The 27,429-nt window shown below is 55.9% G+C and overlaps 5 protein-coding genes across 11 annotated transcripts in view; 3 read left to right on the top strand and 2 right to left on the bottom strand.

Annotated features, from left to right (window-relative positions):
- The first annotated feature begins 8 nt into the window (after positions 1-8).
- Positions 9-5,283, top strand: HYLS1 (HYLS1 centriolar and ciliogenesis associated). The gene is made up of 2 exons (XM_066203282.1): positions 9-67; positions 4,361-5,283. Exon 2 carries the CDS (start codon positions 4,385-4,387, stop codon positions 5,126-5,128), a length of 744 nt encoding a protein of 247 aa, XP_066059379.1. The 5' UTR covers positions 9-67; positions 4,361-4,384; the 3' UTR covers positions 5,129-5,283.
- On the bottom strand, positions 195-6,513 carry PUS3 (pseudouridine synthase 3). 2 transcript variants are annotated; one of them, XM_066203279.1, is made up of 5 exons: positions 6,423-6,513; positions 3,010-3,439; positions 1,400-1,950; positions 895-1,085; positions 195-589 (listed from the first exon to the last, which is right to left on the bottom strand). In XM_066203279.1, the coding sequence occupies exons 2-5, from the start codon at positions 3,394-3,396 to the stop codon at positions 309-311; spliced, it is 1,410 nt and encodes a 469-aa protein (XP_066059376.1). In that variant the 5' UTR covers positions 3,397-3,439; positions 6,423-6,513; the 3' UTR covers positions 195-308. The 2 variants fall into 2 exon arrangements, with proteins under 2 accessions (XP_066059376.1, XP_066059377.1); XM_066203280.1 differs by having other exon boundaries at positions 6,428-6,509.
- Positions 6,503-12,245, top strand: DDX25 (DEAD-box helicase 25). Of its 4 annotated transcripts, none has more exons than XR_010723726.1 (11): positions 6,503-6,747; positions 7,317-7,452; positions 7,538-7,630; positions 7,739-7,841; positions 8,474-8,588; positions 8,934-9,111; positions 9,758-9,995; positions 10,128-10,290; positions 10,421-10,609; positions 11,100-11,408; positions 11,752-12,245. XR_010723726.1 is itself a non-coding variant. In XM_066203277.1 (10 exons), exons 1-10 carry the CDS (start codon positions 6,522-6,524, stop codon positions 11,814-11,816), a joined length of 1,506 nt encoding a protein of 501 aa, XP_066059374.1. In that variant the 5' UTR covers positions 6,503-6,521; the 3' UTR covers positions 11,817-12,245. The 4 variants fall into 4 exon arrangements, 2 of the variants coding, with proteins under 2 accessions (XP_066059374.1, XP_066059375.1); XR_010723727.1 differs by having other exon boundaries at positions 11,100-11,442; XM_066203277.1 differs by lacking the exon at positions 11,100-11,408.
- Positions 12,246-13,177: 932 nt separating this feature from the next.
- VSIG10L2 (V-set and immunoglobulin domain containing 10 like 2) lies at positions 13,178-18,306 on the top strand. The gene is made up of 12 exons (XM_066203290.1): positions 13,178-13,253; positions 13,329-13,682; positions 14,426-14,710; positions 15,216-15,491; positions 15,642-15,926; positions 16,226-16,486; positions 16,575-16,868; positions 16,963-17,265; positions 17,466-17,588; positions 17,672-17,696; positions 17,768-17,946; positions 18,039-18,306. The coding sequence occupies exons 1-12, from the start codon at positions 13,178-13,180 to the stop codon at positions 18,113-18,115; spliced, it is 2,538 nt and encodes an 845-aa protein (XP_066059387.1). The 3' UTR covers positions 18,116-18,306.
- A 2,316-nt stretch (positions 18,307-20,622) lies between these two features.
- Positions 20,623-27,429, bottom strand: part of CDON (cell adhesion associated, oncogene regulated) — a 54,512-nt gene continuing 47,705 nt past the window's right edge. For all 3 annotated transcript variants that reach the window (XM_066203288.1, XM_066203289.1, XM_066203287.1), the window contains 3 exons: positions 26,502-26,581; positions 21,848-22,104; positions 20,623-20,953 (listed from right to left, as the gene is read on the bottom strand). In XM_066203288.1, coding sequence (XP_066059385.1) covers positions 20,787-20,953; positions 21,848-22,104; positions 26,502-26,581 — 504 coding nt within the window. In that variant the 3' untranslated portion in view covers positions 20,623-20,786. The remainder of the gene's footprint in view (positions 20,954-21,847; positions 22,105-26,501; positions 26,582-27,429) is intronic.

Genomic DNA, 27,429 nt, shown 5'->3' with positions numbered 1-27,429 from the left:
GTGTTTAAACCGCGGCGGCGGTTGCGGGTCGCAACGGAGCGCTGGGAGCGTCGCGGCCGGGCCGCAGGTACCGGGGGGCGAGAGGGGTGGGGGATCCCGGCCCAGAACGCCCTCAGCCGTCCCCTCAGGGCTGCCCCGCCGGGGGCGCTGAGCCCCCTCCCACTGCCCCCAAGCCGGAACACGACACCCTTACACCGGTTTTCTTGAGATTTATAAAAAATAGCACTGAAAAAAACGAAATTTTTTTCAATAACAGTAATTTAAAAAAAGGGTGAAGCCTCAGCTGCCCCCCATGGCGACGTGCCCCGTCACTCGGTGTCCATACAGACCCTCTTGGGCAGCTGCTCGGGGGCTCCAGTGCTGCCCCGTTTGCCTTCGGGGGGCTCCCCGGCCCACTCCCCCGGCCCCTGGGGCGGCTCGATGCGGCCCCTCCGCACGAAGTGCTCGATCCGCGCCTCCAGCCCCTCGCATCTGGGCCGGGCCAGCAGCGGCTTGTAGGTGCGGGCTTGGACCCCTTCCACGAAGCCGCTGACCTGGCTGTGGAGCGGGGGCTGCAGCTCACCCCAGGGCACCAGGCTGCTCCCTGGACCTGTGACATCACGGAAAAACAACAAGTTAATCCTCCGTAATTCACAGAATCCCGTAATGGTTGTGTTGGAATGGACCTTAAAAGCTTATCTTGTTCCACCCTCTGCCATGGACTATGCCAGGTTGCTCCAAGCTCTGTCCAGCCTGGCTTTCAACACTTCCAGGGATGGGGCAGCCACAGCTTCTCTGGACACCCTGTGCCAGGGCCTCCCCACCCTCACTGGGGAGAATTTCTTCCCAATATCCCATCTAACCCTGCTGTTTGTCAGCGTGCATTCCAAGTTACTTCCCCCAAACTCCCTCTACCTTTTCTGGTGGCCACGGGAGCAGCATCCAGCCCAGCCAACATGTCCCGTAGCACGTGGGTTTTGACAGCATGGCTGGCCCAGAGCTGCTGCAAGTGTGTCACATTGAAGCCTTGCACCTCTGGGTCGTAGAGCCACTGCAGGTCTGGGAACTCGCAGTTGTACAGGACCAGGGGGAACTCGACCGCCATGCTGGGGACAAGGACAGGAGGTGGGACCACAAAACGGCTCAAGAACAAGGGATCTGCCACAACCAGCCCCAACCTTCACAGAACTTCCTTTCTGAGTAAAAAGCGACTTAATTTTCACCAAATACCAAGGACTACAGCTATCAAAACTTTTCTCAAGAGCAAGAAAACAGAGATCCTTGTGGATACATTCCAGTGAGGCCACTGGCAGCCTGTTTGCGTGCGTCAGACTGCTTCATGTGCTGGCATGGCTTGCCAGTGGCACTCCACACGTTGCTCTGAAGAGCAGCCCACTGGGTTTTCCAGACCAATCCCTACCTGTACTGTGGTTTCCGGGGGTTCTTCTCCACGTTCAGCAGCTCATCAATGACATCCGGGCTCTCCATGCCCTGGCCAATGAGGAAGAGCACGGCCATCATGCAGCGCACTTGGTGGTACAGGAACGCCTGCCCTGTCACCTCAAACTGGCACAGCCGGAAGGGATCCCGTGGCCCGGCTTCTCCTCCCCTGTCCACCCACGTCACCCTGGCGCTGAGGATCGTCCTCTGGAAGTTGAGCACCCCGTTGGCCACGTCCATCTTGCAGAGGTTGCGGAAGTCGTGGGTGCCCACGTAGCGCTGGGCCGCGGCGTCCATGAGGGCCACGTCCAGCTGGGCGCAGGGGAAGAAGTACCGGTAGGTCCGGCTCAGGCAGCTGAAGCGGGCGCTGAACTCCGGCTCCACGGGGGCCCAGGCCAGCACCCGGATGTCGGGCGGCAGCACCCTGTTCAGCATGTGGGTATAGCGGAGCTCCTCCTGCTGCCCCTCGCCCTCGTGGCCGTTGAGCTGCTGCCCCTCTGGCAGGCTGGAGCGGAGATCCAGGGAGATCACCTGCAGAAATGAGGAAAGCCAGGATTAGAGCATGGATGGATGGATGGATGGATGGGCACAGCGGCATGTGCAGCCAAGTCTTCCCACACCTCTGGGAAATAAATCCAGGATCTCCTACAGATCCTACAGATGAAGGTGGCTTCAGACAGGCAATCCTACCATGGCAGAGCTGTGAGTGCCTCTGAGGACCTGAGCAGATGCCATGGATTCCATTAATAAAACAGGGAAAGTTGCAGGCTGCCTACGTAGCGCGGTCTCGGAATGGCTTCATCTTTAGTCACTGGGTTATAATGTGCTTTTTTTTTTCCAAGCTGGAGGTGATGACTGGAAGGCAGTAACAGCCTGGCTGGCCGGGAAGCCTGGTGTAGGAACAAGTTCATTCCCACCGTGGGTGCTGTGTGCTGAAGCGGTGCAAGAGAAGGCACCAAATGCCCTGATTTCATGTGGCTCATCGTGTGAAGGAGAGCAGAGCAGCCATTTGAAGCTAAACTTATGCCAGCTTTGCTTTCTGTGCCGGGAGGGAAGGAGACCCAGCCCTGTGGTGAAGCCACCAAGGTTGTGCTCTCCCCAGTGTCTCAGCCAGCCTGATGGCTCCATGCCCACCAAGCAGGCCAGCTTGCTTCCCTCCCTCCAGCTCCCACTCCCACGCTCCCTTCCGCTGGCTGCAGCTCCCCTCAAACCCTTCTGTGCAAGAATTCAGCTGCCTGATGCTGCAGGAACGGAGCCAATTCCTGGAGATTTTGGATTTTTGTAGGGTTGGTAAGTTAAATCAGCTGAGAGGGCAGGGCATCACTGAGCTATTGGGGAATCTGCAGCCTAAAACACATTTTACCTTCCTAAAACAGGGCCCTGGAAAACAACTAATATGGGGGGAAAATGGCACTAAAAAGGTCTGAAATCATCATTGCACCTGAAGGAAGCCATTGTCAGGTTCACCTCCAGGATTAAGAGCTGATGGCTTTTAAAGAACAAATCCCAAGCTGTGCTGTGGGACAGCAATCCCATCAGAACTCCATCCCACCCAGAGAAACCAACAGGAACCTCCATGGAGATGCTGACCTGCCCGAAGGCACTGACTCCCTTGTCCGTGCGCCCGCAGCGGTGGTAGTTGGACGTCTGTCTGTCGTCCACCAGCCGTGTCTTCTTCAGGGCTTCAAAGAGCTTCTCCTCGATGGTGTTGGGGGTGTTCTCCTGGCTGGCAAAGCCCTGGTAGCCCCAGCCCAGGTAGGCGATGCGCAGGGCCACGTGTCTGCGGCCGTGGGCACCGAAATCGAAGGGCCGTTGTTGGCGTTTCCTGGCTTTCCCAGGGGCTGGAGGAGCCTCTCTCCTCCCAGCACCCTCCTTGTCCTCCCGGAGCTTCTCCTGCAGCCGTTTCACCTCCACTTCCAGTTCCTGCACCCTCCTCAGGAGCTGCTCATGGTCAGTAGCTGTGCTCTCCTCAGCCATAGCCACCACCTTGGAGTGTCAGATCCTGGTGGATCCTTGGGGTCTGCAGGGAAAGAAAAAAATGGTGGATTTCCATTTTTATGTGCTTTTTATTAGATCTCTAGGCTTGTTCTGCAAAATAACTGTTACCAACAGAGTCAGTCCTTATTGTCTGAGCCCCTTGGTGTTCCCAGGGGAGCACAGGCAGGGCAGGGCCACTGGTGCTTAGCTCAGGCAGCTTCATCTCACTCATATCTCTTTTTTTGGACTCTTCAATCACTCCTCTTCCCCCAGCTGATGGGATCTGCTCCGTCAGCAGCAGCACGTTCCCGGCGAGCCCGTCACGGAGCCCTTGTCACTTTCACACCTGCATCCCCGCTGCAGACAGCGTGCTGATGGCTGCCACTCATCCCGCCCCACCATCTGCTCCCACTGTTCCCAGCGGCACCGGCAACACTTGCGGCTTTTCAAATTGCCTTAAAGAGATCTTAAACCCGTGCTGAGAGTGGAATCTGTGTCTGGATCCCTTTTTGTCGCAGGGCTGGAGGTTTACTATCACCAGACTCATAAATGAGCATCTAAACACACTGCACTGAGCCCTTCTCTCCTCTGGAAATAAAACACCCTCTTGGATGTCTCTTGATCAAATTATGACCAAATATTGTGGATTTAGAAGCAGAGGTACGAGAAAAGACCATTAATCTTTTGCCCAGTGCATGGAACCTGCCTTGTGTTTTTCCATCAGGACTTAATTTATCACATAATTATTTCTAGTGTAGTTTCCCAGCAGGAATTTAGGGGTTGTGTTTGTGTTACAGTAGGGAGGAGCCTTCTGCTGGTAGCAGGAGGTTTAGCAGCACACTGAGGACACCCCCAACCTAAACCAACACCCCTGAACCCAAAAATTTGAGTGTCAGAGGCCTCTGACATCTTTAGGCAGCCTGAATTTACTGCAATAAATTAACCCTGGTTTCTTTTTCTGCAGAATCCACCCAGTTTGGTGGGAACCATGGAGAACATCCTAGGAGTAGATAGTGAGGATGAGCTGGCAGCCAGTCTGAGCCAGCTGAGGGCCTGGCAGGGACACGGCGAGAGGCCGTCATGTTCCCACCATGATCCCTATGCCGACTCATCCATCGATTTTGGCGCACAGCCAGCCTATCCCATGGATCAGACAGAAGCCAAGATGTTGGTGATGAAGAGGAAGGTGCTGAGGCACAGACCCGATGGAAGGGTGGAGGTTTTTGATGAGTCAGCGAACGCCAAGCCACGGAGCCTGGGCCATCGCAGCGCTTATGTGGATGATGGCATCCCTGAAGAGGAAATAGGGACCAGCAGTGGCACCCTGCAGAACTACCTGCACTGTGATGATGACCCTGAGGACCGCCCCTACTCTCTCCGTGGGGATTATGAGAGCGACACTATATCCGAGTACCCCATTCCAGGGCTAGTGCCCATGAACTACATTGCTCCAAAGGCCGTTAGACAGAAGAGAACTGACCCAGTGGCCAAACTTAACGGATATAAACAAGACTGGGAAAGATTCAGCATTCCCGGGCAGGACACACATCAGGGCTTGCGCTGGGCCGTGCGGATGCAGATGCAGCAGTCGGGGCTGCCGCGCCGGGCACAGAAACGCCTCGTCCCCAACATGTACGAGGTGCCCACGACCAAGAAGCGCGACTCCCTGCGCTTCAGTGTGCGCTGGTACCTGGCCCACGGCCTCATGCCCCGCCACAACAGCTCTTCCTAGAGCCCCGGCCCTGCTGCTTTCTCCTCCTCAACAACCTCCATAGTCTGGAAAATCCCCCTGGTGAGCTTCAAGCGGGTTAAGTTTTGGTGTGGAGGAGGTTTTCTTTGCAACGTCTCGGCAATATCTTTTCTTCTCAATAAAGCACCTGCAAAGATTCCTTATTGTTCTGTGGGTTCATTAGGAACACTGCAGGCAACATCCATTATTCCAGACTTATCTCTGCATCACCTAACTCTGCTGCCTTTGCCTTATTTTACCTCATCTTTAAAATAAAGGAGCTTTAGGATGGAAGCAAGGTATTATTAGCACTACTAGGAGTGTTATTACTATTGTTAGCATTAATTTTTTCCCGGATATGGGAACGGACTGAAAAGGTGGCAGTTCTGGTGCAGGAAAGGGTCCCCAAAAGCTCAGTGGGACATCTGGAAAAGGGAGCGGGATGATGGGAAGCATGTGACAGCTGCAGCCTGGAGTCCCGTGTCCAACTTCCCCTGAACTTCCCCTGGGGGTGATCCCAGATGGGGGACACACAGGCTTGACGACCTGGCTGTCACCCCCCAGTGCAGGGGTTCTGGCATCTCAGGGGACCTTCCAGGTTGGTGGTCCCTGGCTCTCCAGCACCCTGTGGATCACCATCCGTCTGTGAAGGGGTCTTTGCCCCCCAGAACCCTTGAAACCCTCCCCCAGTCCTATAGTTTCTCTGCTCCTTCAGCACCCAAGGGTCCCTTCCCTCCCCTCTCAGACCCTGTGGGGACCCTGTCTGCAGCAGGGACCTTCCTACTCTGCAGGGTCCCTGTCATCCAACTCCCCAGGGACCCCACTATCCTATGGGGCAGTCTCTATTCCCCAGAGACCCCCAAAACCTTATGGGGACCAGTGCTGGCACCATGTAGGATCCCTCTGTGCAACTGGGCACCCTCACTGCCCTGTGGGGTCCCTGTCCCCCAACACCCCGGGGACCCTCCCAAAGCCCCATGAGATTCCTGCATCTCCATCACCCTGGGGACACCTCCTTTCCTCTCAGTGTCCCAGGACTCAGCATCCTTGAGGGGGGGGTGGAACACACAGCCCCGAACCCTGCAGGGTCCCTCTCTACAGCAGGGGACTCTCCCTCCTCCATGGTCCCTGTCCCCAGCTCCCCAGTGCTTCCCGGCACGCCATGCGACAGGCTGTGTCCAGGAACCCCCTCAACCTTATCGGGACGAGTGCTGGCACCCGATGGAGTCCCTGTGTGCAGCAGAGGACCCTCCCCGCCCTAGGAGGTGCCGGCGCCCAGCACCCCAAGGACGCGCACCCTACCGCGGGGGTCTCCGCTGCGCCCGGCCGCTCCCGCCGCTGCCCCTGCCGGATGTTCCCGCCCCATCCGGCGCTCCGGGCGCTGTGGGACGGCTGCATGGCGGGCTCGGGTCGCGGGCTCGGCGGGCTCGGCGGGCTCGGCGGGCTCGGCCTGGCCCGCGGCGACTCCGGCCCGGACTGGCCCTGGCAGGGGAGCACGCTGCGCCGCTCGGCCTCCCGCTGCCCCGGGCGGCCCGGCCGCGCCGCGGCCCGCGGCCTCCACCCGCTCCCCGCGGCCCCCGCCCTGGCCGCGCCTCGGGCCGAGGCGGAGGACGGGGAGACAGGTGAGTCCCGGAGGGGAGCTCGGTGTGCGCCCCGCCGAGCACGGACCGGCCCCCGCGGCGTCCCGAGGGAGGGGCGGCCCGCAATATTTAGTCGTAAGTTGATCAAGAGACATGCAAGGGGGTGTTTAACTTCCTGAGGAGGGAAGGGCTCAGTGCAGTGTGTTTAGATGCTCGTTTATGCTTATGGTGATAGTGAGTCTGGAATAATGGATGTTACCTGCAGTGCTTCTGATGAACCCACAGAACAATATATCCTCTGGAGAGAGAAGAGGATTCTCATTGCAAGCCTTTTGTTGTAAACTAAAACACAAGGAGTTCCACCTCAACATGAGGGAGAACTTCCTGACGTGGAGAGTGGCAGAGCGCTGGGACAGGCTGCCCAGGGAGGTCCTGGATTCTCCCTCTTCAGAGACATTCCAGACCTAAAGGAACACATCCCTGTGTCGCCTGCCCCAGTTGAGCCTGCCTTGGCAGAGGGTTTGGACCGGATGATTTCCAGAGATCCCTTCCAACCCTAACGATTTCTGTGACTGCATTTGTTTTATTTACGGAGTTGCTGCCTTTCCCAGTGCCACTGGCGGAGCTCTCACTGATGAACAAGTTGATCCACACATCCCTGGTGGAGTCCCAGCAGCATGTGGAGATCCTGCAGCGGGACCCCACCTCCCCACTCTATTCCATCAAGACCTTTGAGGAGCTGTTCCTGTGAGTTGCCACAGCCCCAGAGCCCACCATGCTCCAGGGCACCAGCCTCCTTCACACGGGCACTTGGGATGCTTTGTTTCCACAGGAAGAAGGAACTCTTGCAGGGGATTTACATGATGGGCTTCAACAGACCATCCAAAATCCAGGAGCAGGCTCTGCCACTCATGCTGGCATACCCGTGAGTAGGAACGCGGCGTGGCTGAGCCCCTCGTGCCATCCCAACCCTGTGGTGCCAGGCAGGAGCGCCCTGACCCCTGCATTCCACTAAGCTGCTTTTGCCTTGCAGGCCCCAAAATCTGATTGCCCAGAGCCAGTCAGGGACAGGGAAAACAGCAGCTTTTGTCTTGGCCATGTTGAGCAGAGCCAATGCCAACGAGAAATATCCTCAGGTAATGCAGGACAGGGAGAGCTGCTGCAGAAGGGGTCGGCCCAAGTGCCCAGGACACTGCCACGGGCAGAGCTCCGGGCTTTGTCCCTGTTCCTGTGTGACTTTACCTACCGGAGCAGGATGATAAATCACCAAGGCCCGTCACAGTGGCAGGTAGGACCGAAAGCACGGTGCCCACCTCAGGGAGGTGCTTTGACTTGCCAGAGTGGATCAATCCAGGCCTCAGTTATCCTGGAATTTAGGTTTTGAGGAGCAACTGCAGACACTGCTGGTTTCTGGTGGTCAGATACTCCCAGTCCCCTCTCTGGGTGCAGAGCCAGCTTTGTCGGCTGTTTCCTGCCACGTAAGATCTCCTCTTGTATGTATGGACAGTGTGACTGAACCAGGGCACAGGAGCAAGCTGCACCATGCTTCTGAGAGGGGAATTTCCTCCTCACAAATAGCAGCAGCAGCTTCTTTCTGCCCCTTTGGCTGGAGCTGGTAACACAGCCCAGCTCCTGAACCTCCAGCTGTGCCGTGCTGCCCCATCCCCTGCACCTCAGTGCTGTGGGATGCTCCTGAGCTGCTCTTGCTGTCCCTGCCCGGTGTGCCTCATCCTGGGCCTGACAGCTCCTTCCTGTGCTCTCCTGCCAGTGCCTCTGCCTGGCTCCCACCTACGAGCTGGCTCTGCAGATCGGGCAGGTGGTGAGAGCCATTGGGAAATTCTGCACTGACATCAAGGTGAACTACGCTGTCCGGGGAAACCGAGGTGAGTGCGGCCCTGCACAGCTACCAGCACTGCCCCAGAAATGGGAAGGGAGAACAGGGATCCCCTCTTAGAGCCTGGAGCTACCAGGGACTGCCCAGACATCCATGAAGGGCAATGAAGTAGTGTTACTCCCCCTCTTCTACTGAGGAGGCTTTTTCACCACCACTGGCTGCTTGCAGACTCCCTTTTCCCAAATGGGGGTGGTTCCCACACCCCAGGGCTGTAGGGAAGTGTCACGATGACACCTTGACGGCATCACTGAGCAGCCAGGGTCTGAGCAAGCCAAGGGAAAACACAGAGAGCTCTGTGCCTGGAGGCAGCCAAATGCCTTTTGCCCCCTTGCAGTTCTGAAGGGCACAGCGCTGGAGGAGCAGATCATCATCGGAACACCGGGCACCACACTGGACTGGTGCTTCAAGCAACGCATCCTGGACCTGACAAAGATCTCCTTGTTCGTGCTGGACGAGGCTGACATCATGATTGACATGCAGGGCCTCTCCTGTCAGAGCATCCGCATCCACAGGTGAGGATTGCTGAGAGCTGGTGTCCTGATTCCCTGCTTCCCCTTCTCTCCTTCAGCTTTAAAGGAATCTGTCACCAAAGAAGTGTAAAAGTGTCCCCATGGTGCCCAAGAGGCTTGTCCACAGGCCTGTCTTTCTGTAAAACTGCATGCACTGGACACACAGGAACACACTTCACCTTGTTTACCTTTCCTTTGAGCTGTTACAGGCCTCACTCAGATTGACTCATGGAATCATAGAATGGCCTCAGGTGGAAGGGACCTTACAGCCCGTCTTGTTCCCACCCTTTCCCATGGGCAGGGACACGTTCCATTAGATCAGATTGCTCAGAGCTCCATCCAGGTTGGACTTGAACACTTCCAGAGATGGGGCAGCCACAGCTACTCTGTGCAACCTGTGCCAGGGCCTCACCTTCCTCCCAGGGAAGAACTTCCTCCTAGTATATAAATCTGGTTTTTTTCAGTGTGAAGCCATTCCCCCCTTTTCCTGTCACTCCAGACTCTTGTAAAAAGTCCGTCTCCATCTTTCTTGTCAGCCCTCTTGGCTTTCCTTTCCAAGGCAATACAAAATCAGTTTCAATTAGGGTTTCTGCCCTTCTCCTGGGCAGCAGCTCTCTCTGGGGCTGACAGAGCTTTTTCTCTGCCCCAGGGCTCTTCCCAAGAGCTGCCAAGTGCTGCTGTTCTCAGCCACTTACAAGGAACCCGTGCGGGCCTTTGCGGAGCGGATCATCCCCGACCCCATCATGATCAAGCTGCGTGAGGAGGAGCTCACCCTGAGCAACATCAGGCAGTACTTCATGGTGTGCCAGAGCTCGGATGAGCAGTACAGGGCCCTCTGCAACCTCTATGGCAGCTTCACCATCGGTCAGGTCATGATCTTCTGCCAGGTAAGGCCCCTTGGGCCCCAAACAAAGGAGCAGACCCCAGGGGAATGTTGAAAACTGCCATGAGCTCCCTCAAAAGGAGCAGGGGACTCTGGAGGGGGAACTGTTGGCCTCAGCCTCTCCCTGTGTGTGCAGACCCGGAGGCTGGCAGACTGGCTGTCGGGGAAGATGAGCCGGGACGGGCACCAGGTTGCCGTCCTGACGGCGGAGCTGACGGTGGTGCAGCGGGCCAGCGTCATCCAGCGCTTCCGCGAGGGCAAGGAGAAGGTGCTCATCGCCACCAACGTCTGTGCCAGAGGTATCCTGGGACCCCCAGCGCCCCTCTGATGGCCCAAAATGCACCGGGCCTGCTGTTCCTCCACGTGGGCTTGAGCAGCTGGTCCTGTGCGACGGGGTATCCCAAGAGGATCCTTTCCCTCTCTTTCCAGGCATTGATGTGCAGCAGGTCACCACCGTGGTGAACTTCGGCCTCCCCGTGGATCAGGACGGCCAGCCGGATTTTGAGACCTACCTGCACCGCATTGGGAGGGCAGGACGCTTCGGGCACCGCGGCATCGCCTTCAGCATGGTGGAGAGAGGGGCCGTGGGGCTGGTGCACAAGATAGAGGAGTATTTCCGTGAGTATCCGCACGGATGAACCGCTCTGGGAGGCGGGGTTGGGACTGTGATCCCCTCCAGCTCATTTCCTGTTCTCAAATAGTCCTTGTCGGGCTGCTCCTCTCCCCAGGGCTCATCTCGCTGGGAACAAGTGACAGATGCAGCTTTTAGGGTGATTTTTGCTCTCCAGCAGGCAAATTTCCCAAGAAACAGGCCTGGTGGTTGTGTGCAACTTGGCAGGGATGTTACCAGTACCCAGGATGCCTCAGCATCCCTACTTCAGGCATATTTGCGGTTTTTCCTTGCAAGCTCTTGTCCCAGGGGATCTGGTGTCCCAGCTTAGCTCAGCCCTGGCTGTGGGAGAGGAGGTGGCAGCTGTGGAAATCTTTCCTGAGTGGAAATTGATTGTCAGTTGTTAACATCAAGAGGATTTTCATGGGATTTGCCAGATGCCAGGGCTGCACTGATGGCTTTTTGAATCCCAGTGCCTGTTTTCCTTGTGATTTTTAGAGGAAGCCTTCTGATGGGCAGGAAACGGTGTCCCTTCCTTATCTCCAGCCTCAGAGCCACTCAGCCCTCTTGGTTCCTTTAAATGTCCACCTGTCCTTGGAACCTGGAGTGAGCCTGAGGCGGACACCAGGCAGAGAAGACACACAGCCACACATTCTGGCAAAGATTGTTGCTGTGGAGTAGAAGCAATGAGCAGCTGGAACAACTGGCATGTGGATGAACACAGCCACGGCCAGAAGGAGCCAGTGTGAGGATGAACTCCCAGCGATCTGACCTGAGCTTTTCACGTTGTGACGTTGCAGTTGGAGGGTACAAACCTTCCCTGTCCCGCATGGCCGTGGAGGTGGGAACAGGGAGCGCGGGCACATCAGAGGCTGAGCTCTGCCTGCTGCTGCCGTGGGGCTGCTGCTTGTGCTTGCTGCCGTGGCTGCTGCCCTGATCCAGTTCCCCTCCCGCTTTCTCCCAGCTGATCCTTCCGCTGACCCAGTTCCCCCTGCACTTCCTCCCAGTCCATTTCCCTGCAGAGGGAAAAGCTGCAGTGGGCATTCCGGGAGCTTCCCAGCTGCTGTGGGGCACTCAGGTGGTGCAGACACCGGCTCAGGGGAACGAGCTCTGTGCTCACATCCCAACAATTGCTCTTTCCTTCCTACAGAGACCACGATCAAGCAGCTGGATCCGTACAACATGGACGAGCTGGAGAAGCTTGCAGCTGAGTGAGGAGCAGGGATTCGTTCTCCCAAATCCAAGTTCTAGTTCTAAACAGGAGGAAAAGTCACAGGGGAAAACTTCCCAGTTCTCGTGTATCCTCCTGAAGCTGTTGAGTTCTGTTGTGTTGCCTGAGAAGAGGCTGGAGCGAACCTTGTTTCGCTAGATGGCAGCAGGAATCCACTGCTGCCATCCCAGATCCCGGGGCAAAACCCGGCAGGTTGTTCAGGGTCCCAGCAGTGCAGGAGAGAGTTTGGAGCCCCGAGGGTCTGAAATCCAAGTATTTGGGATCCCATCAGTTGGGGAGAGAGGTTGGACCCCAGGGACCTGAAATCCAAGTGTTTGGGGTCCCAGCAGTGAGGACAGAAGTTGGACTCCAGGGACTGGGCTGTGTTTGTGCCTTTGTTAATCTTTAATAAATGAAACTGTTTGTTATCACCAGGGTGGCTCCTTCTTTGCCAGATTTCTCTGAAATATATCAACCCTCGCAGGTGGGGTTTGATTGGCTCAGTGGTGTCATTTGTCAGGTTGGCTACGGCACCGTGCTCTCCTCATCCAAATTTCTATCCAAACCTGACCTGAAGGGGCACAAAAAGTAACCAAAAGGCGATGAGAGCACAGCCAGAGGCGTGTGTCAGTGGGAGCAGGACCTGGTCATAGAGGGAGGGGGGCTTGGCCCTGGCTCTGCAGCTCCTCGCTGCCATCTTTAACACTCTGGGGCATTTCAAGCCCCAAATCCTCTTTGTGGGGAGTACACACATTTGGTATCAACAGTGTGATTTTGGTAACAAGCATTGAATTCTAATTAAAGGATCAGTGAGGGAGATGGGAGATGACAGGTAGTTTTCCAGACTTTGCTGAGTGTTCCGTGATCCCCCTCACCATGTGCACCCCCAAATCCCCCCTGGTTTGCTCCAGCCCCCTGGAATTGCGTTACAGCACAGTCGCCCCTATGAATGTTTGATGGTCTGGGCCGTGGCAGACAGTGGGAGATGAAATATCAAACCTTGCTCCTTGCCTGGCTTCCCCAGCTCCAAACCCCCCAGCTCTGATCACAGGGGATTGGCAGTGTATTTTCCCCTCCTTTAGCCAAAAAACATTTGTGTGCGGAGGGGGGAACACTCGGGAATTAAATTCCCACGTGAGGGGAATGCAAGGATGCTGCCGTTCCCGAGGCAAGTGCACCCCTCCTCGGCCCTGAGATTGCAGGCGCCCAGGCGGCAGCAGTGGCGTCGGGTTCCCCCTGTGCTGTCAGGTTGATAAATAATTAACAGTTAATCAGGGCCGGGCTTAATTACCTGGGGGTAACTGGAGAGCAGGTCGTGCCGGAGAGCGCAGCCCTGCTTCGGCGTGCCGGCGCTGGACATGGCGCCATGGAGCGTGGCCGGGCAGCGCCGCCGCCTTGGAGGGGGCCCTGGATCCTGTGCCTGCTGCCGGCGCTGGCGGGGGGTGAGCACCGACCTGTCCCCGCGTTTCCCGGGTGGGGGGCGGCGGGGCCCTGACGGACGCGCCGCCCCGGGGCAGGGCAGCCGCTGGCGGCCGGCGAGGCGGCCTACGAGGAATGGCGGGCCACGGGCGTGCGAGGCCGGGCGGTGGAGCTGAGCTGTGGGCCGGCGGCCGCGGCCCCGCCGGCCGTGGTCTTCTGGAGCTTCACGCCCCAGGGAGAGGGGCTCCCGCGGGCCGTGGCAGTGGGCTCGGGCAGGGAGGTGGCCGTGGCCCCCGGCACGGGGATGCTGGGCCGGGCGACGCTGCGCAACGGGACGCTGGAGCTGCGGGAGCTGCGCGTGGCCGCCCAGGGCCGCTTCCTCTGCCAGGGGCTCTTCCCAGAGCGGGGCCGGCTCCGTGTGGGCTATGCCGCCGTCCTCCTGCGTGTCCTGGGTAAGTCCCTGGCTGTGGCCGACCTGGGGGGACCTGCTGGCCAGCAGCAGCCAGCATCACACTCCCCTAGATCGAGGTCAAGCCCAGCCCCTTGCCCAGTAGCCATCCACTGGCCAACAGAACGTGCCGCTGGCCAACAAAGGGCTCCCCAAGTCAATAAAGCATAGCACGAGCCAGCGTAGTGCCCCACTAGCCAGTGCAGAGTCCCACTAGCCAACAGAGCGGTTCACTAGCAACTGTGGTGCCCCATCACCAACAAAGCACCCCACTACTTAGAGAAGTACCCTACTTGCCAACGTAGTCTGCCACTGGCCAGCAAAGCCTCCTATTAGCCAACATAACATATTGCTAGCCACTATAGCATCCCATCAGCCAACGTAGCCCAACATGAGCCAACATAGCACTCCTCAGCCAGCCCAGAGCCCCACTAGCCACCACAGGACACCATTAGCCAGCAAACCTCCCTTGCCTCCAACTAGCGTAGCCCCCTACTAGCCAACAGAGTAGCCCTCCAAGCCACTCTCATTTCCTTGCCCCAAGCATCCCAGCACCACAAGCTGGTCCCAGTAGCTATCCCAGCTAGTAGCCATGCCCACAGCCTCACTAGCCTGCAGGTGTCCTCACTAGCCATTCCACGGCTGCTATGGCACTTCCTGGGCCGAACAATCAGTCTGGGCGGGGGAGATGGGTGGGCCCCGGGCATTCTGATGCCTGTGGGGGCTGCTCACACTCGGTGTCCCCAGTGCCTGTCTCCAAGCCCTTCGTGCGGCCGACGGCAGCAGCAGCAGCGGAGGGGGCAGCGGTGGCCCTGACGTGCACTGTGCGGGAGGGGACGGAGCCGCTGAGCTTCTCCTGGCAGCACCAGCAGCCCCGGGGGGGTCCCTCAGTGTCCCCTGCAGGGCTGGGGAGCTCCGGGGCAGAACTGCGGCTGACGCCTGCCAACCGCAGCCACACGGGCTGGTACATCTGCACCGTGCGCAACGAGGTCAACAACCACACCAGCGACCCCGTCTACCTGGACATCGTCTGTGAGTGCCCTGGGTGCCACCCACCTCGGGGGGGCCCTCAGCCACCAGCTGGGGGGGATCTTCAGGGCTGGTGACATCAATAGCATGTCTGTGGCCACCAAAATGCTCCATGGTTTGTCCATGGTCACTGAGCGCCCTGCCACCATGGTATGTCCATAGCTGTCATGGAACCCCCATGGACATCATGTATCCTGCCACCGTGATGCCTCTGTGGCCACCACCATGTCTCTATGGCCACCAGGGTATGGCTTGTTGTTGCTTTGACATTTTCGTGGCCATCATACACCCCAGCAGCACAATGCCTCTCTAGCCACCATGGCCTCGGTGTGCGCTGCCACCACGATGCATCCGTGGCCACTGTGCATCGTGGTGTGCTCACAGCCCCAGGGTGCACCTTTCTAAGGGGGCTTTGCTGCCCGGCTTCCCACCAGTGGAGGAAGCCCCAGGGAGGGCTGTGCCCCCTCTGTGGGGATGTCCCTGTCTAAAGGGCCCTGTGTCCCCACAGACGGCCCTGATGAGCCGGCCATCCGTGTGGAGCCCTTCTCCCCTGAGCAGGGGGGCTTCTCGGCGGGCGAGCGGGAGGACGTGGTGCTGAGCTGCCTGGCTCCCTCCAACCCCCCGAGCCGCTACGTCTGGCTGCACAACGGCTCCCAGGTGCACGTGGGGCAGACCTATGTCATCGCTGCCATCGCCCGCGCCCAGGCGGGCACATACACCTGCCTGGCCGAGAACAGCCACCTGCAGACCCGCACCCAGGCCACCATCGTCCTCACTGTGTACTGTAAGTAGCCCCGCGGGGGGGGCCGGTAGGTCCCCATGGGGTGAGACGGACCAGCGCGGCTCCCTGGTGAGGATGGGGGCGGGAGGGGCAATTGGAGGTGGGGCTGGGGAGGAGCCCACGCTCTCCCCCAGTGCCGATGGTCTCCGGCAGATCCACCAGCCGGGAGCCCCAGCTGCTCTGCCCTGGCCTCCGATGATCAGCGGGATGTGGCCCTGCGGTGCCGCTGGCTGGGGGGCTTCCCCCTGGCCCGGCTGCGCTGGGTGGGCTCCCAGGAGGAGGAGGAGGAGGAGGAGGAGGAAGAGGGGTTGATGGGGACCAGTTTTTCCATGGCCACCAGGATCCAGCCAGGGGCAGCCACAAGGAACGGCAGCTCCTTCTCCTGCCTGGCCTCCCACCCCGCGCTGCCACTGGGGGCTGCATGTGGGACCACCCTGTGTGAGTGACAATGCGCCCATCTTCCCCCCAACCCCCTTTCTGACCCCCTGGTGTCACAGCAGAGCTGCAGTGACCCCGTGCCGTGGGCAAACCATGGGGTGGGCACTCCAGGGTGCTGCTGCCTTTCCCGGGACCTCCAGCACCTCTAGCTTGCTCCAAAACGGGGGACGCTGTGGCACAGCCGGGATTGCCAAACCCCCTCGCCCTCGGGAGCGGGGGGGGTCGGTTTGCGTCTCCTTCTTGGGGGTGCTTTGGCAGAGCGCGGCAGTGCCCCGCTCCGACGCCGCTGCATCCCACAGGGGTCCCGTCCGGCAGCCCCACCTGCGCGGCGGCGGCCACCAAGGGTGACGAGTATGTGATGCTGCGGTGCCGGTGGGAGGGGGGCACGCCGCTCGTCACCCTTCGCTGGCGGGACAGTGCGGGCCGGACCTTGGGCGACCCCGCACCCTCCACCGCCGTGCTGGTGCTGAGCACCGACGGCAGCCTGGGGGGCCGGGAGTTCGTCTGCGTGGCCGCACACCCGCTGCGGGCCGCTGCCGCCGAGTGCCGCCTGCGGCTGGGTAAGCTGGAGCCGTCCCCAGTGCCCCCTCCGTGCCACGGCGGGGTGGCACGTCCCTGCCGGAGCTGTCCTCCCCTCTCGTCGAGTAGAGGTCCCCGAGCTGGAGGCGGAGAGCGAGGTGGCGGTGCTGGAGGGCGGCGAGGCACAGCTCCCGTGCCGGCAACGGGGCAGCAGCGCCGGTCTCGGTGCCACAGTGGCTTGGTACGACCCAAAGGAGCGGGAGGTGACACCGGGGCTGGCCAAGTACCGGCTGGAGCAGGGAGAAGCGTGGGTCAACCTCACCGTCCGGGATGCCGAGTGGCCGGGGGACAGCGGTACCTACCGCTGCACCGCGACCAATGCCGTGGGCACTGCCAGCCTCCCCGTCCGCCTCCGCGTGGACCGTGAGTCGTGGGACGGGTGGCAAGGGTGGCCTGGGGGCACCTAGGGTGGGCTGGGGACATCGAGCCCCTCCTGCCGGGTGCCATCTCTCCGCAGGGTACCCAGCCCCGCCCAACGTCACCATCAGTAAGCTGCGGTACACGCGGGCGCGCACCGAGGTGCGGCTGGAGTGGCGGACGCAGGGCGCCGGCAACCTCACCGGCTTCGTGGTGCAGCGGCGCCAAACCAAGAAGCCCCTCCGGGAGCCCCCCAGCCCCTGGGAAACAGCCGCCGGCGACATCGAGCCGCACTCCCGCGACCGGCGCCTGGGGGGGCTGGACCCCGCGGTGCTCTATGCTTTCCGCGTCCTGGCCGTCAACCACCGCACGGCCGGGCACCCCTCCGAGGTGCAGACGCCAGGTGAAGTGGGCAGGGGCTGCTGCTCCGTGGGGGCAGAGCGAGGGTTGAGTGGAGAAGGGCAGCGTTTCCATCCTGGTGGAGCTGAGGAGCCGAGTGTGAGCAGCCGTCAGTAGGTTTCAGGCACAGGCTCGCACCTTCCCCGGCCTTTCTGGGCTCTGCCCGTCCCTGCTGCCTGCTATGTTCCCTCTGCTCTCTTGCAGCCGAGCCTCCCTTCGAGGCCTACCCGGCGGTGACGGGGGCGGCGGTGGCAGGGATGCTGGTGGCCACCGCAGCATCGCTCCTGGCCGTGCACTGCATCGCCCGCCACCGGGAGACGCTCCCACGTGAGTGCCACGGCCGCGGGGGCTCATCGGGGGCCACAGCTCGACCCCTGACCCCCTCACCTCACAGCCATCTGTCTCCCCAGGGCTGCACGACCTGCTCTTCCGCACGTGAGTGCCCAAACCCCTCTGCCCCACCGCTCCCGCGCCCGGGCACCAGCGAGACCCGCGCGTCCCCCCAGGGCTGGTCCTGGCGCCCAGGAGCCCGTGGGCACAGCGGAGGATGCTGAGGCAGCCGCAGGCGGGGAGGAGGAAGCAGGGCCAGCTCAGGGAGACTCGTCTGTCCCCGACACGGCAGCAGGTGCCGAAGCAGCAGCAGCAGCAGCACAGGGAGACCCGTCTGTCGCCGGCACAGCAGCAGGTACTGGGGGCGAGCAGAGGACTGAGCCACCTGCCCCGCGGACCCAGCGCCCACCTGGTGGCACTCGGCGCCCATCGCCCCATCCCTTGCAGAGCCACTCTCGGCAGCACCAGGCACCACCGATGACCCACCAGTTAATGTCACCATCACCGTGACAGCGACACCGTGACCACTCCGGCTTTTGCTCTTTATTTCCCTTTCCTCCTTTCCTCCAACCACGGGACGGCAGCACCCACCTGTGCCGTGTCGGGCTGGGAGGCAGCTGGCTCCAAACGCAGCACCCGGCGAAAGCCCCTCCGGCTCAGCCTCGGGCCTGCAGTTACTGCTGGAGCTAAAATAAATATTTAGGCTACAATAAATAGTTTCTCACCGATGGCAAAAAAAATAAAAAGCCCGAGGGTTGAAGCGCCGCTCTCAGCTCCAGGGCTGGCATCGAGTGGAGATGCTGCTTTGGGACTGTGCTGAGGTTTCCGTGGTGCAAAAACAGCCACAAAGCTTTTTGTGGGAAGGGGCCTCATCTTCACCCCAAACTCCCCAATTTCAGGCCAAACCGCAGGAGGTTAAAAATAGTGATTGGAGATGGTTTTTCACTGCATTGGTGCAAGCACGAAGGGAAGCAGGGTCCAAGGAAAGTGTCAGGCAGTTCCCAGCCTTCCTGAGTCCTCATGTTCTGGTGCGTGTGGAAACAAGGGCACCTTGGGCCATTTTCTCCTGTATTTGGTAATATTAACCCACTGGGAAGTATCAAGCCACATGAACCAACCCTGATCAGTGCCCACAGAGTATCAATCCCCACACCAGCCATAAAGCAGCATCGATCCCTTTATCAAATCACCCCCAGAAATACAAACCCTACCCAAAGCCCCTGCAAAACCATCACTTCCAAACACATAACATTCCAAAGGAATATTACAGCTTCTCTGGAAAACAGAGCACCTTTATCTGACACACCCACAATACAGGGGATATTTAAGCAAAGTTGTTTAAAACCAGGGTTAAATTTCAGCGTTTGGGGGAAACGAAGCAGTTGGAGTTAAATCCCAACCACTCCCCTGCCAATCTCTGTTGGAAAAGGGGAAAGCCTTGCAACAGGTTCTGCGAAAGGAAAATCCAGGCTGTGAGGATGAGATAAACAAAAAAGGAGGAGGGAGATCTGTGGTGACTCTGGGGTACGTGGCAGCCAAAGCCCAGGGTGTGAAGTTCATGGTGTGTAGAGAACTTTGGAATAAGGCAGCTCTAGCTGGGAGGATGCACAACCCTAAAAAAAAAAGGCAAAATAATAAATATAAGCACAAATAATGCAATAGAGGAGAAAGCTTTGGGGAGAGCTCATTGTGGCCTTCAACTACCTGAAGGGGGCTTACAGAAAGGAGGGAGAGGGATTCCTCATACAAGCAGATAGTGACAGGACAAGGGAGAATGGTTTCACACAGGGCGGGTTAGATGGAATATGGAGGGAAAATTCTTCCCTGTGAGGGTGGTGAGGCCCTGGCACAGGGTACCCAGAAAATCTGTGGCTGCCTCAGTCTTGGAAGTGCCCGAGGACAAGTTGGACGGGGCTTGGAGCAATGTGGGATAGTGGAAGGTGTCCCTGCCCATGGCAGGGGGTGGAACTGGATGAGCTTTAAGATCTCTCCCAAATCAAACTGTTCTAGGATTCTATGAAACGTAAAAACCCCAGTGTTGGGATAACACTCGGACTAGCCCACAGAGCTGCTGCTACCAAAGGGCTTCCTCCTCACACAGACATCACTCCCCAAACCCTGTGACTGGTGAAGCTGCACCAGTAGCCCTGAGCTCTCCAGGGCTTCGGAGCAGCTGCAGCCGGTCTGGCACAGCTCCCTCCCTTCCCAGACTGGCCAGGGACACACTGCCATGGGCTGTGCCACCTCAGGGTGGCCGTAACTGTAAATGGTGCTTCATTTCTGGGGCTTTGCACTGTGACTCCTGTGGGGGGAGGGAGTGTTTTGCAAGCACTGGTTTGGTTTATTTACTGGATTAAATTTGGAGTGGAAAAATTAAAACACCCACCCAAGCCCTGCAGTCAAGGTTGCAGCACCTCCATCGTGCTGTGTCGGGGATGGGCGGGTTCCTGACAGCTGTTCCCAGGGCTGGTGGGAGCTGCTTCACCATGACTGGTTTCATTTCAGAGCTATCCAAGCTGTTAGTAATCCCTCAAACCAAGAGCTGAACTGGATTTTGTCTTCTGTGAGTGGGAAAGAGAGATAGGCTGGATTTCCACCTGTATTTCTGTAGAAGGGTTATTGAGCACCTAACGACAGTCACTGACTCAAGTTCTGCTTCAAGCTGCACAGGACAGACTCAACCAAGGCACATTTTTCTTATTAATCTTCTGATTTCCTCATCAAGATCTTCCCAGAGAAACCAAAAGAGGCCAGGAGGTGCTCATGGAAAGGAGGGTTCAAGTACCATGTCACAGAGCTGCCTGGGAGGTGGCAGGTGTTGGTCACTTCAGACCTGCTTAAATCCCTCTCTTGTGCTCCTCGGAAGCGCTTGTCCTGCTGGTAAATTGCCATGGAAACACTCTACATTTCCCATCCTCATTCTTTATATTATTGCAATTCTTTTTTATAGACACAATCAGGCTAGTTTTGTGGTGTGTGGGGGAAGAAAAAAAAAAAACCCAACAACAAAAAAGGGATTTCAAGGCATAAATAATATAAAAAGGCAACCATTTTTAAACCAAGATACATTCATATGACACTACTACAAAAAATAAATAGTGACTCTCTCTGTTATAATTAACATCCCCCCGTGACTCCCTTTCAGCGAAGCTGCGGTGCAGTTCCTGGCGTTAAGTGGGGACAACGGTCACTGCCTCAGGTTTCCCGCAGCTGGAGCTGACAAAGGTCCCCAGAACCATTTAGGGTGAGTCTGGATGAACTCCATCCTGGTTTTTCCTTACAGTCCTTGGAAACAGGCTGAAGAATGAGGGGACTCCAACTCAAAATGTGGTTCGATGTTTCCGAGTGCACACAGCTGCCGCCTGCAAAGCAAGAGCGGGGCGGGTGGTTGGGTCGGGTATTTCAGGAGATTCTCTGTCAGCTCAACAGACTCACATGCCCCAAAAACTCTTTAATTCCAGTGGTTGATACTCTTTGGGCTCAGGCTCATTCCCACCATACCAAGCACGGGGCATGGGCTCTATCCCACCACAGCACCCGTATGGAACAGCTCATGCTGAGGAGGTCAGCCCAGCACTGGAATAATAAAACCTGCTCCGAGATGGCTGTTGCTGAAAACAGCTATGAAATAACGCTGAACCTTCAGGATTCATTTGCACGTGGTCACAATTCACATAACTGCTACAATCACCCCAAATCAGCAACAGCTCCAGGCATTTGGTGGAAATGGGTCAGTGAGGAGTTCATGGCATCGAGGCCACACTCCTGATGTGGCACAGCCTGCCAGAGGTGTGTTTCCCCTGAACCTCCCTTCCCCTCCTGCCACGGGGGCGCACAGGGAACTGCCTGATTTCAGCACACAGGGTGCAAAGATTCCAGGGTGGGACGAGGAACAGGTGACCGGGACTCTCTGTGTCAGTTCCTGCCTCCAGGATGGCTCTGGAATGCCTGTGTGTCCTGCGTTGGGGCCAATGGGTGTGCTGTGAGTGCAGCATCCATCAGTCACAGCCTCCTTAAGTGCTCAGTGAGCCCTTTTTAGAGGCATTAATCACAAGGGCATGACAGGACCAGGCACTGCAGCAGCACTGCTCCCGCTTTCCATGATGGAAAAGGCGGGACGCTTCACTTTCCTCCAAGCCTGCTCTTATACAAGGGTTTAGTTACTGGCTTCCCTGCAATAAATCAGCTCTCTACAGACGTCCTACAGAATATTCTCAGCTTCCCAGCCAGGTGCTATCCTCTGTGGGATGCCTCACCGTCCATGCAGTCCACAGAGAGCTGGCTCATGCCCTCCCGACAGCAGGGATGCTGCGCCGGGGGCTGCTCCGCGCTCTCCCTGCCGCCCTCCTCCAGCCGGGCGCTGCACTCGGGGGCGGCCGAGGCCAGGCACATGGCCACCATGACGTGGGGGCTCAGGGGCTTCATCTCCACACCCTCCTGCTGGAAAGGGGCTCCCAGGGGCACGACGGGCAGAGCGCTGCTGCCGAAAGTGCCGTTGGTTTTGGTGAAACACCTGTGGGAGGGACAGAGGCTGAAGTTACTCAGAGCGGCTTCTTCCTCTCCTTCTTCTCCCCACCCTCAACCTTAAAGTGTTTTACCATGTCAACAATCAGAGCATTTGTCAAATCAGTTTTCAATATATTTGTGCAGCGATTCTGACATTAGGAAAAGGACTGAGTGCTTTTTTTTTCTCCCAGCAGACAGCTGAAAACATTCAAAACACGCTCAGTTCCTTCCCCCATCAATTGAGACCCAATGACCTGACTTGTGAGTCCATTTCTCCATCAAAGCAACTCCATAAAACATGTTTTCACTGCCAAGATAAAGAGCTCAAATTTGAAACCCAAGCTGCACACTTAAGAACCTTGAAAAATAAATGCTAAGTGTTATTGGAGTGAATGCAAATTAGAAAAATAGATGCAGTATAACAAATTTAACCTCCCCCTTTCTGCTGTGTAGAGTCAGATTGTGGCCCTGTAGTACCTGTGTAAAGCTGTGAAACTGAAGTTAAAGTGCTGAATCAATTGTTACAGCTGAGGTATTTGAGCTTTAAACAAAAAGGAGCAGGACTTTGACACACATACCATTGTGGCACAAGGGAAAACACCTCAGTGTTTGTGGCCCCATGAACAATGTGGACTCAGGGAACGTTTATACAAACAATTCCTACGTAACAAAGCCATAGCTACCCCAAAACTAAAAGGTTCACTCGCACAGCTACCACAAACTTTGAGAAACTACACGTCAAAATGCTCCTTGTTAGGCGGTGCAGGACAGAGATGGATGTGCAGATAAACCCATGGAAATAAGGATGGATGGAGAGTGCTCACACCCTCCAGTGACACTCCAAAATGCTCCTGTGAAAGCTGAACAGGCTTCAGGTCTGTATGTACGAGTGCACTCTGAGCACTTTTCTTCCCTTTCTTTCCTAGCAGATGTAAACCCATCCCTCACCTGCTTTGCTCACAGGGACCATCAGCCCAATCTATTTGCTATATATCATCCTGTTTAAGGCTGGCATTTGGAAACACAAAAACTGAACCCTGGGACCTGCCTGCTCAGCTGCTGCCTCAGCAAGTAGCACTGTGTGCTGCTCCAGACTGATTCTGGCCCAAAACTGAGCAGAGTGGATGAAAAATTGCTGGAAAAGGAGGAAAGATGGACTGGGACACCAGCAGTGCCAGGGCAGCAGCCAGCAGAGCTGACCTCGACAGCAGCCCAGCAGTGAGCTCAGAAGGGTTTAAAACCAGGACATGTTAAGCTTGGCAGTCTCAGTTAAGTCCTGCCCAAGTCCCAGAAACCACTTTTATGCCATTAAAAAAGTCATGGCAGTAAGGAAAACCATCACGCTGGAGGGACCCGTCCTACAGCCCTGCCTAGAGCCTCAGTTCATACCTGAAACCTGATGAAAACCTGGGATCAGTATTGCCAGAACGGAAAGAGCAACAAAGCACCCAGCAACACAAAAAAACTTGTCAGAGGAGGAACTGTAGTGAGCTTCCCCTCTGGCAGATGCTTCACCTGCAAAGCCAGAACAGGACAAATGCCTGCTCCCCTCCCAAAAGCTGTGAGGATGGAGCAGCACTAAGCTTCAACCTTTACTCTCCTATTTTGTCCTTCTGCTCCTGTAACTGCCTCCAAAATCATTATTCCAAGTACCAAAATACCACAGAAGCCACTGGAGAATCCACATGAAACACATCTGGTCCTCAAACAAATCCATTTATTAGTTTGCCTTTCTCTCCGCAGAGGTTTTGACTGCACTCACTTATTATTTAGAAAAAAAAGCTCAGAGAAACCCATCTAAACGTTTGGGTCTGCATGTTTCTGGGGGTTTCTTCTTAAAGATACAAAGTCAGTGGAGTTCTCTGTATTATTGTAAGAGCTTGAAGGATGTTTCAACACAGCACTTCAGCCTTCTAAGCTTCAATAACCACATTTTGATGGAAGCTAGCCATGGGGATATCCAGAGCAGAGTGTGGAGAAAGAGTGATGTAAAATCCTTGCTGTGGAAAACACATCTTCTATCAGTTCTTAATACTGAAACCCTACTAAATCATAATCTACAAAAACCAGTAATTTAGATAAAAAAAGCTGGAAAAAAAACTCTGATGTTCCTACATTTGAATTGTGCATTTTAGATTTCTGATCAAAATACAGAGAATTTGCAAAGGAAAGAGAGCTGTGAAAGTATAAATTCCTCTGCAAATGTCAGGTATCTTGAGAGCTTTAGCACAAAGGCACAAGAGAAGAAAAAAGATCAGTTCTCAACCCTGTCAACCACAGGCTTTGTCCACTATAGCAAAGTGGGTCTCCAGTTTTCAGCAGCTTCTCCCTCTGGCAAGGCTCCACGAGCAGTTATGAGGGATAAAGTGCTAATTTAAACAGAAGACCCAGGGATTTCAGCACTGGAATAATAAAACCTGCTCCGAGATGGCTGTTGCTGAAAACAGCAATGAAATAACGCTGAACCTTCAGGATTCATTTGCACGTGGTCACAATTCACATAACTGCTACAATCACCCCAAATCAGCAACAGCTCCAGGCATTTGGTGGAAATGGGTCAGTGAGGAGTTCATGGCATCGAGGCCACACTCCTGATGTGGCACAGCCTGCCAGAGGTGTGTTTCCCCTGAACCTCCCTTCCCCTCCTGCCACGGGGGCGCAGAGGGAACTGCCTGATTTCAGCACATGACTCCAGGGTGGGACAAGGTACAAGTTCTCTTTCCACCAACAGAAATCGGGTCAGGGGGACAACCCTCAGCTGTGCAATGAGGTTGAACAAAATGGGGAAAACACTCCAGCCTCAAACACCAACTCGCCGAAACCTACTGAGCTGACTGCACTAACCCAACAGGCCTTCCTCCTCCTTCTCCTCTTCCTCCTCCTCACCCTGGCCATAGACCCAAATCCCTGGTGTAATGCTGAGGCACGTTCTGGTCCTCTCCATTCCCCTCTCCCATGTCCTCTTTCCATTCCCCCAGCGCCAGGACAGGAACGGAGCGGTCCCTGCTGTGCAGCTCTCTGCCAAACCGAGGTTAATGATCCCCTCCGGGGCAAGGCAGCTGTAAGGGACAACTTGTTTCTCTATCAAGCAGTCAAATATAGAAAGGGGCTGTGAAAGCTCAAAGTTCAGGCCCTGCTGATGACCTGTCTGGGAGGAGCAGTGCAGTTGCAGAGGACAGAACTCTTTCCCTCGCTTTCTTAGGGGAAAAAAAAAAGAGCAAATAAAAACCTACATGTGTTTAAAACTGGAAGCAAGCTCTTAATTACAGTGTAACACATATGGCATGTTCCAAATTACTGCAAGTCTCAGACATCCTGGTGAGAGCCGCTGCACAGCCTGCTTGAAATCACAGCACTGGTGTGTGAGGGAACGTATTGTGCTTTCCTGAGACCTGCCAGAGACACTGGGCCAGGCAAGGCATGCCCAGCTCCACCTGCGAGCAGAAGCCATGCTCACTGTCATGCGCATATTTACAGAAGGAAGAAGGATTCAAAGCTCATTATAAGTGGTATTTTAAAAAGTAAGACTATGAAAATAAAGTGAACGTGTTTTCTGCCTTCAACAACAGCTTTATTGCTCAACAGGTGTTGGACTCGATGATGCTTGTGAGCACAACTCAGAATAGTCAATGATTCTGTGATTAATTTCAACTCAGCTTACCTGAAATGCCCACCTAAAAGCAGCTGAAGATTTTAACCATACCGAAAAATCAAAGTATGATTGAAAAAACAGCCCAGAACGTCTGACTTCCAGTCCTATTTCTAATCATTAAAATAACCAGAGATTTAGTCAGAAGCCTAGGAGGATAATAATTCCAAAAGTGAAAACTTCACAATTTTTATTAGGTTTCCGACTCTGAGCTACAGTGCAGAAGACAAATTCTCCCTTAGTCTACACAAGAATCCTTTTACCCATGAAAAAAAATGTATTCCACTCTGACAATGGCTGGCCAATCTCCTCCTGAAGGCCTCAAGAACTTCAAATCCCATGTTTTACAAAGGATAGCATTGTGAAGGCAAAGGGGCAAGTTGGTTAGTGTTCTTAAGGGAATGTCAGGAAGTGTAAAATATAGAAGACCAATTAAATCCGATTTGACAAGCTCCATATGGAATGATTCTGTTATCTCAAAACCGAAGAAAACACAGGAAATATGGATTTTTTAAAAAATGCACTGCCCAACCAGCCTCCCTTCCTAGAGAGCATCAGAGGAGCATGTTGAGCAAAGTGAGCTCTGGGGCTTTAACAACTTGTTTTAGTTTACTCTGTGGACAATCCTCAACTGCTCTCTAGGTGATCCATGGAGCTCTTCATGCCAGCCAGGCCTCCAGCTCTCAGTTTTTGTCAGCCCCAGCTTCACCCCAGCACACAGAGGGAGGCTGTTCTCCGGGCAGGTTATTTCTCACCTGTTATTGTTCCGACAATTCCGGCAGCTGATGCACTCCGAGGGGTCGGCCTGAGGCACTGCCGTGTACAGCCCACCACCCTGCAGCAGGAAGGAATATCAATAAATAATTAGAAATCAAGTCACTATTGGGACACCCAAGAGCTCTTTGACTCAGTTTCCCCACTCCGATCACGTTATCGATGCCCCGCTCCGGGCTGTACGTGGCACGGCAACACTGAGCGATTGTCCAAAGGCCAGGGGAGGGCTTTGCCAGTGTGTGTGTCAGGGAAAAGTAAATAACTGCAGCTTAGACAAGTATGTGGTCATTTCCCTGGTCTGTTTTCAGCTTAATATGCTGAGGTTTAATTTAATAAACACACTGTAAATATATTTATTTTTAACGCTGATGACAGACATGAAAGCGAATTGCTGTTCATTAGCACGCAAGGCTTGTCTAGGGAGACAGAGGATTAAATTTGGAGGGCTGATGTCACATACAAACCCATCCCACTTTCCTGTAATTACTCCGATTAGATCAGTTTACTTCACTACACTGATTTTTGAACCATTTCGTATTTGTACAGATGGGGTAATTCCTCAGCCAGCAATGACTCCGGGTGAGAGGGATTTTGTGTTGTTGGTTTTGGCTAACGGGGCCATTACAAGCCAGTTGAAATGCCCAGATTAACACATACCTCATTGTTAGGGACCAGGCAGACAGTGATGCAGGAGCCACTCCAAGAGGGCTGCAGAGCCAGGCTCCCGCACCAGGCTCCAGGAGGGAGCCAGGCAGGGGAAGGCTCACCTGGCTTTTGGCAGCTCAAATGCTAGGGAACTTCTAGCAATCCCAAGTTTTGCAAAAACCAGAGCTCATCCTTAAGTTTTTGAGGGATCGGGAGCACTGAGGAAATGCCTAATTAGTCTTGATTGCCATCCTGGCCAGTTTC

This window comes from Chamaea fasciata, unplaced genomic scaffold (genome assembly GCF_029207755.1).
Source record: "Chamaea fasciata isolate MVZ Bird 193981 ecotype frontalis unplaced genomic scaffold, bChaFas1.0.hap1 SCAF_24, whole genome shotgun sequence".
NCBI lineage: Eukaryota > Metazoa > Chordata > Aves > Passeriformes > Sylviidae > Chamaea > Chamaea fasciata.
This window is presented reverse-complemented; position numbering and strand designations above follow the sequence as displayed.

Bases quoted from the DNA above. Each gene is read 5' to 3' on its own strand.
- DDX25 (XM_066203277.1), top strand. From the start codon at position 6,522: ATGGCGGGCTCGGGTCGCGGGCTCGGCGGGCTCGGCGGGCTCGGCGGG. The intron at 8,589-8,933 runs GTGAGTGCGGCC...GCCCCCTTGCAG, and splicing joins CGCTGTCCGGGGAAACCGAG to TTCTGAAGGGCACAGCGCTG. The intron at 10,291-10,420 runs GTATCCTGGGAC...CTCTCTTTCCAG, and splicing joins CACCAACGTCTGTGCCAGAG to GCATTGATGTGCAGCAGGTC.
- HYLS1 (XM_066203282.1), top strand. From the start codon at position 4,385: ATGGAGAACATCCTAGGAGTAGATAGTGAGGATGAGCTGGCAGCCAGT.
- PUS3 (XM_066203279.1), bottom strand. From the start codon at position 3,396: ATGGCTGAGGAGAGCACAGCTACTGACCATGAGCAGCTCCTGAGGAGG. The intron at 1,951-3,009 runs GTCAGCATCTCC...TCATTTCTGCAG, and splicing joins GAGTCAGTGCCTTCGGGCAG to GTGATCTCCCTGGATCTCCG. The intron at 590-894 runs GTAGAGGGAGTT...GTGATGTCACAG, and splicing joins TCCCGTGGCCACCAGAAAAG to GTCCAGGGAGCAGCCTGGTG.
- VSIG10L2 (XM_066203290.1), top strand. From the start codon at position 13,178: ATGGAGCGTGGCCGGGCAGCGCCGCCGCCTTGGAGGGGGCCCTGGATC. The intron at 13,683-14,425 runs GTAAGTCCCTGG...CGGTGTCCCCAG, and splicing joins CGTCCTCCTGCGTGTCCTGG to TGCCTGTCTCCAAGCCCTTC. The intron at 14,711-15,215 runs GTGAGTGCCCTG...GTGTCCCCACAG, and splicing joins CGTCTACCTGGACATCGTCT to ACGGCCCTGATGAGCCGGCC.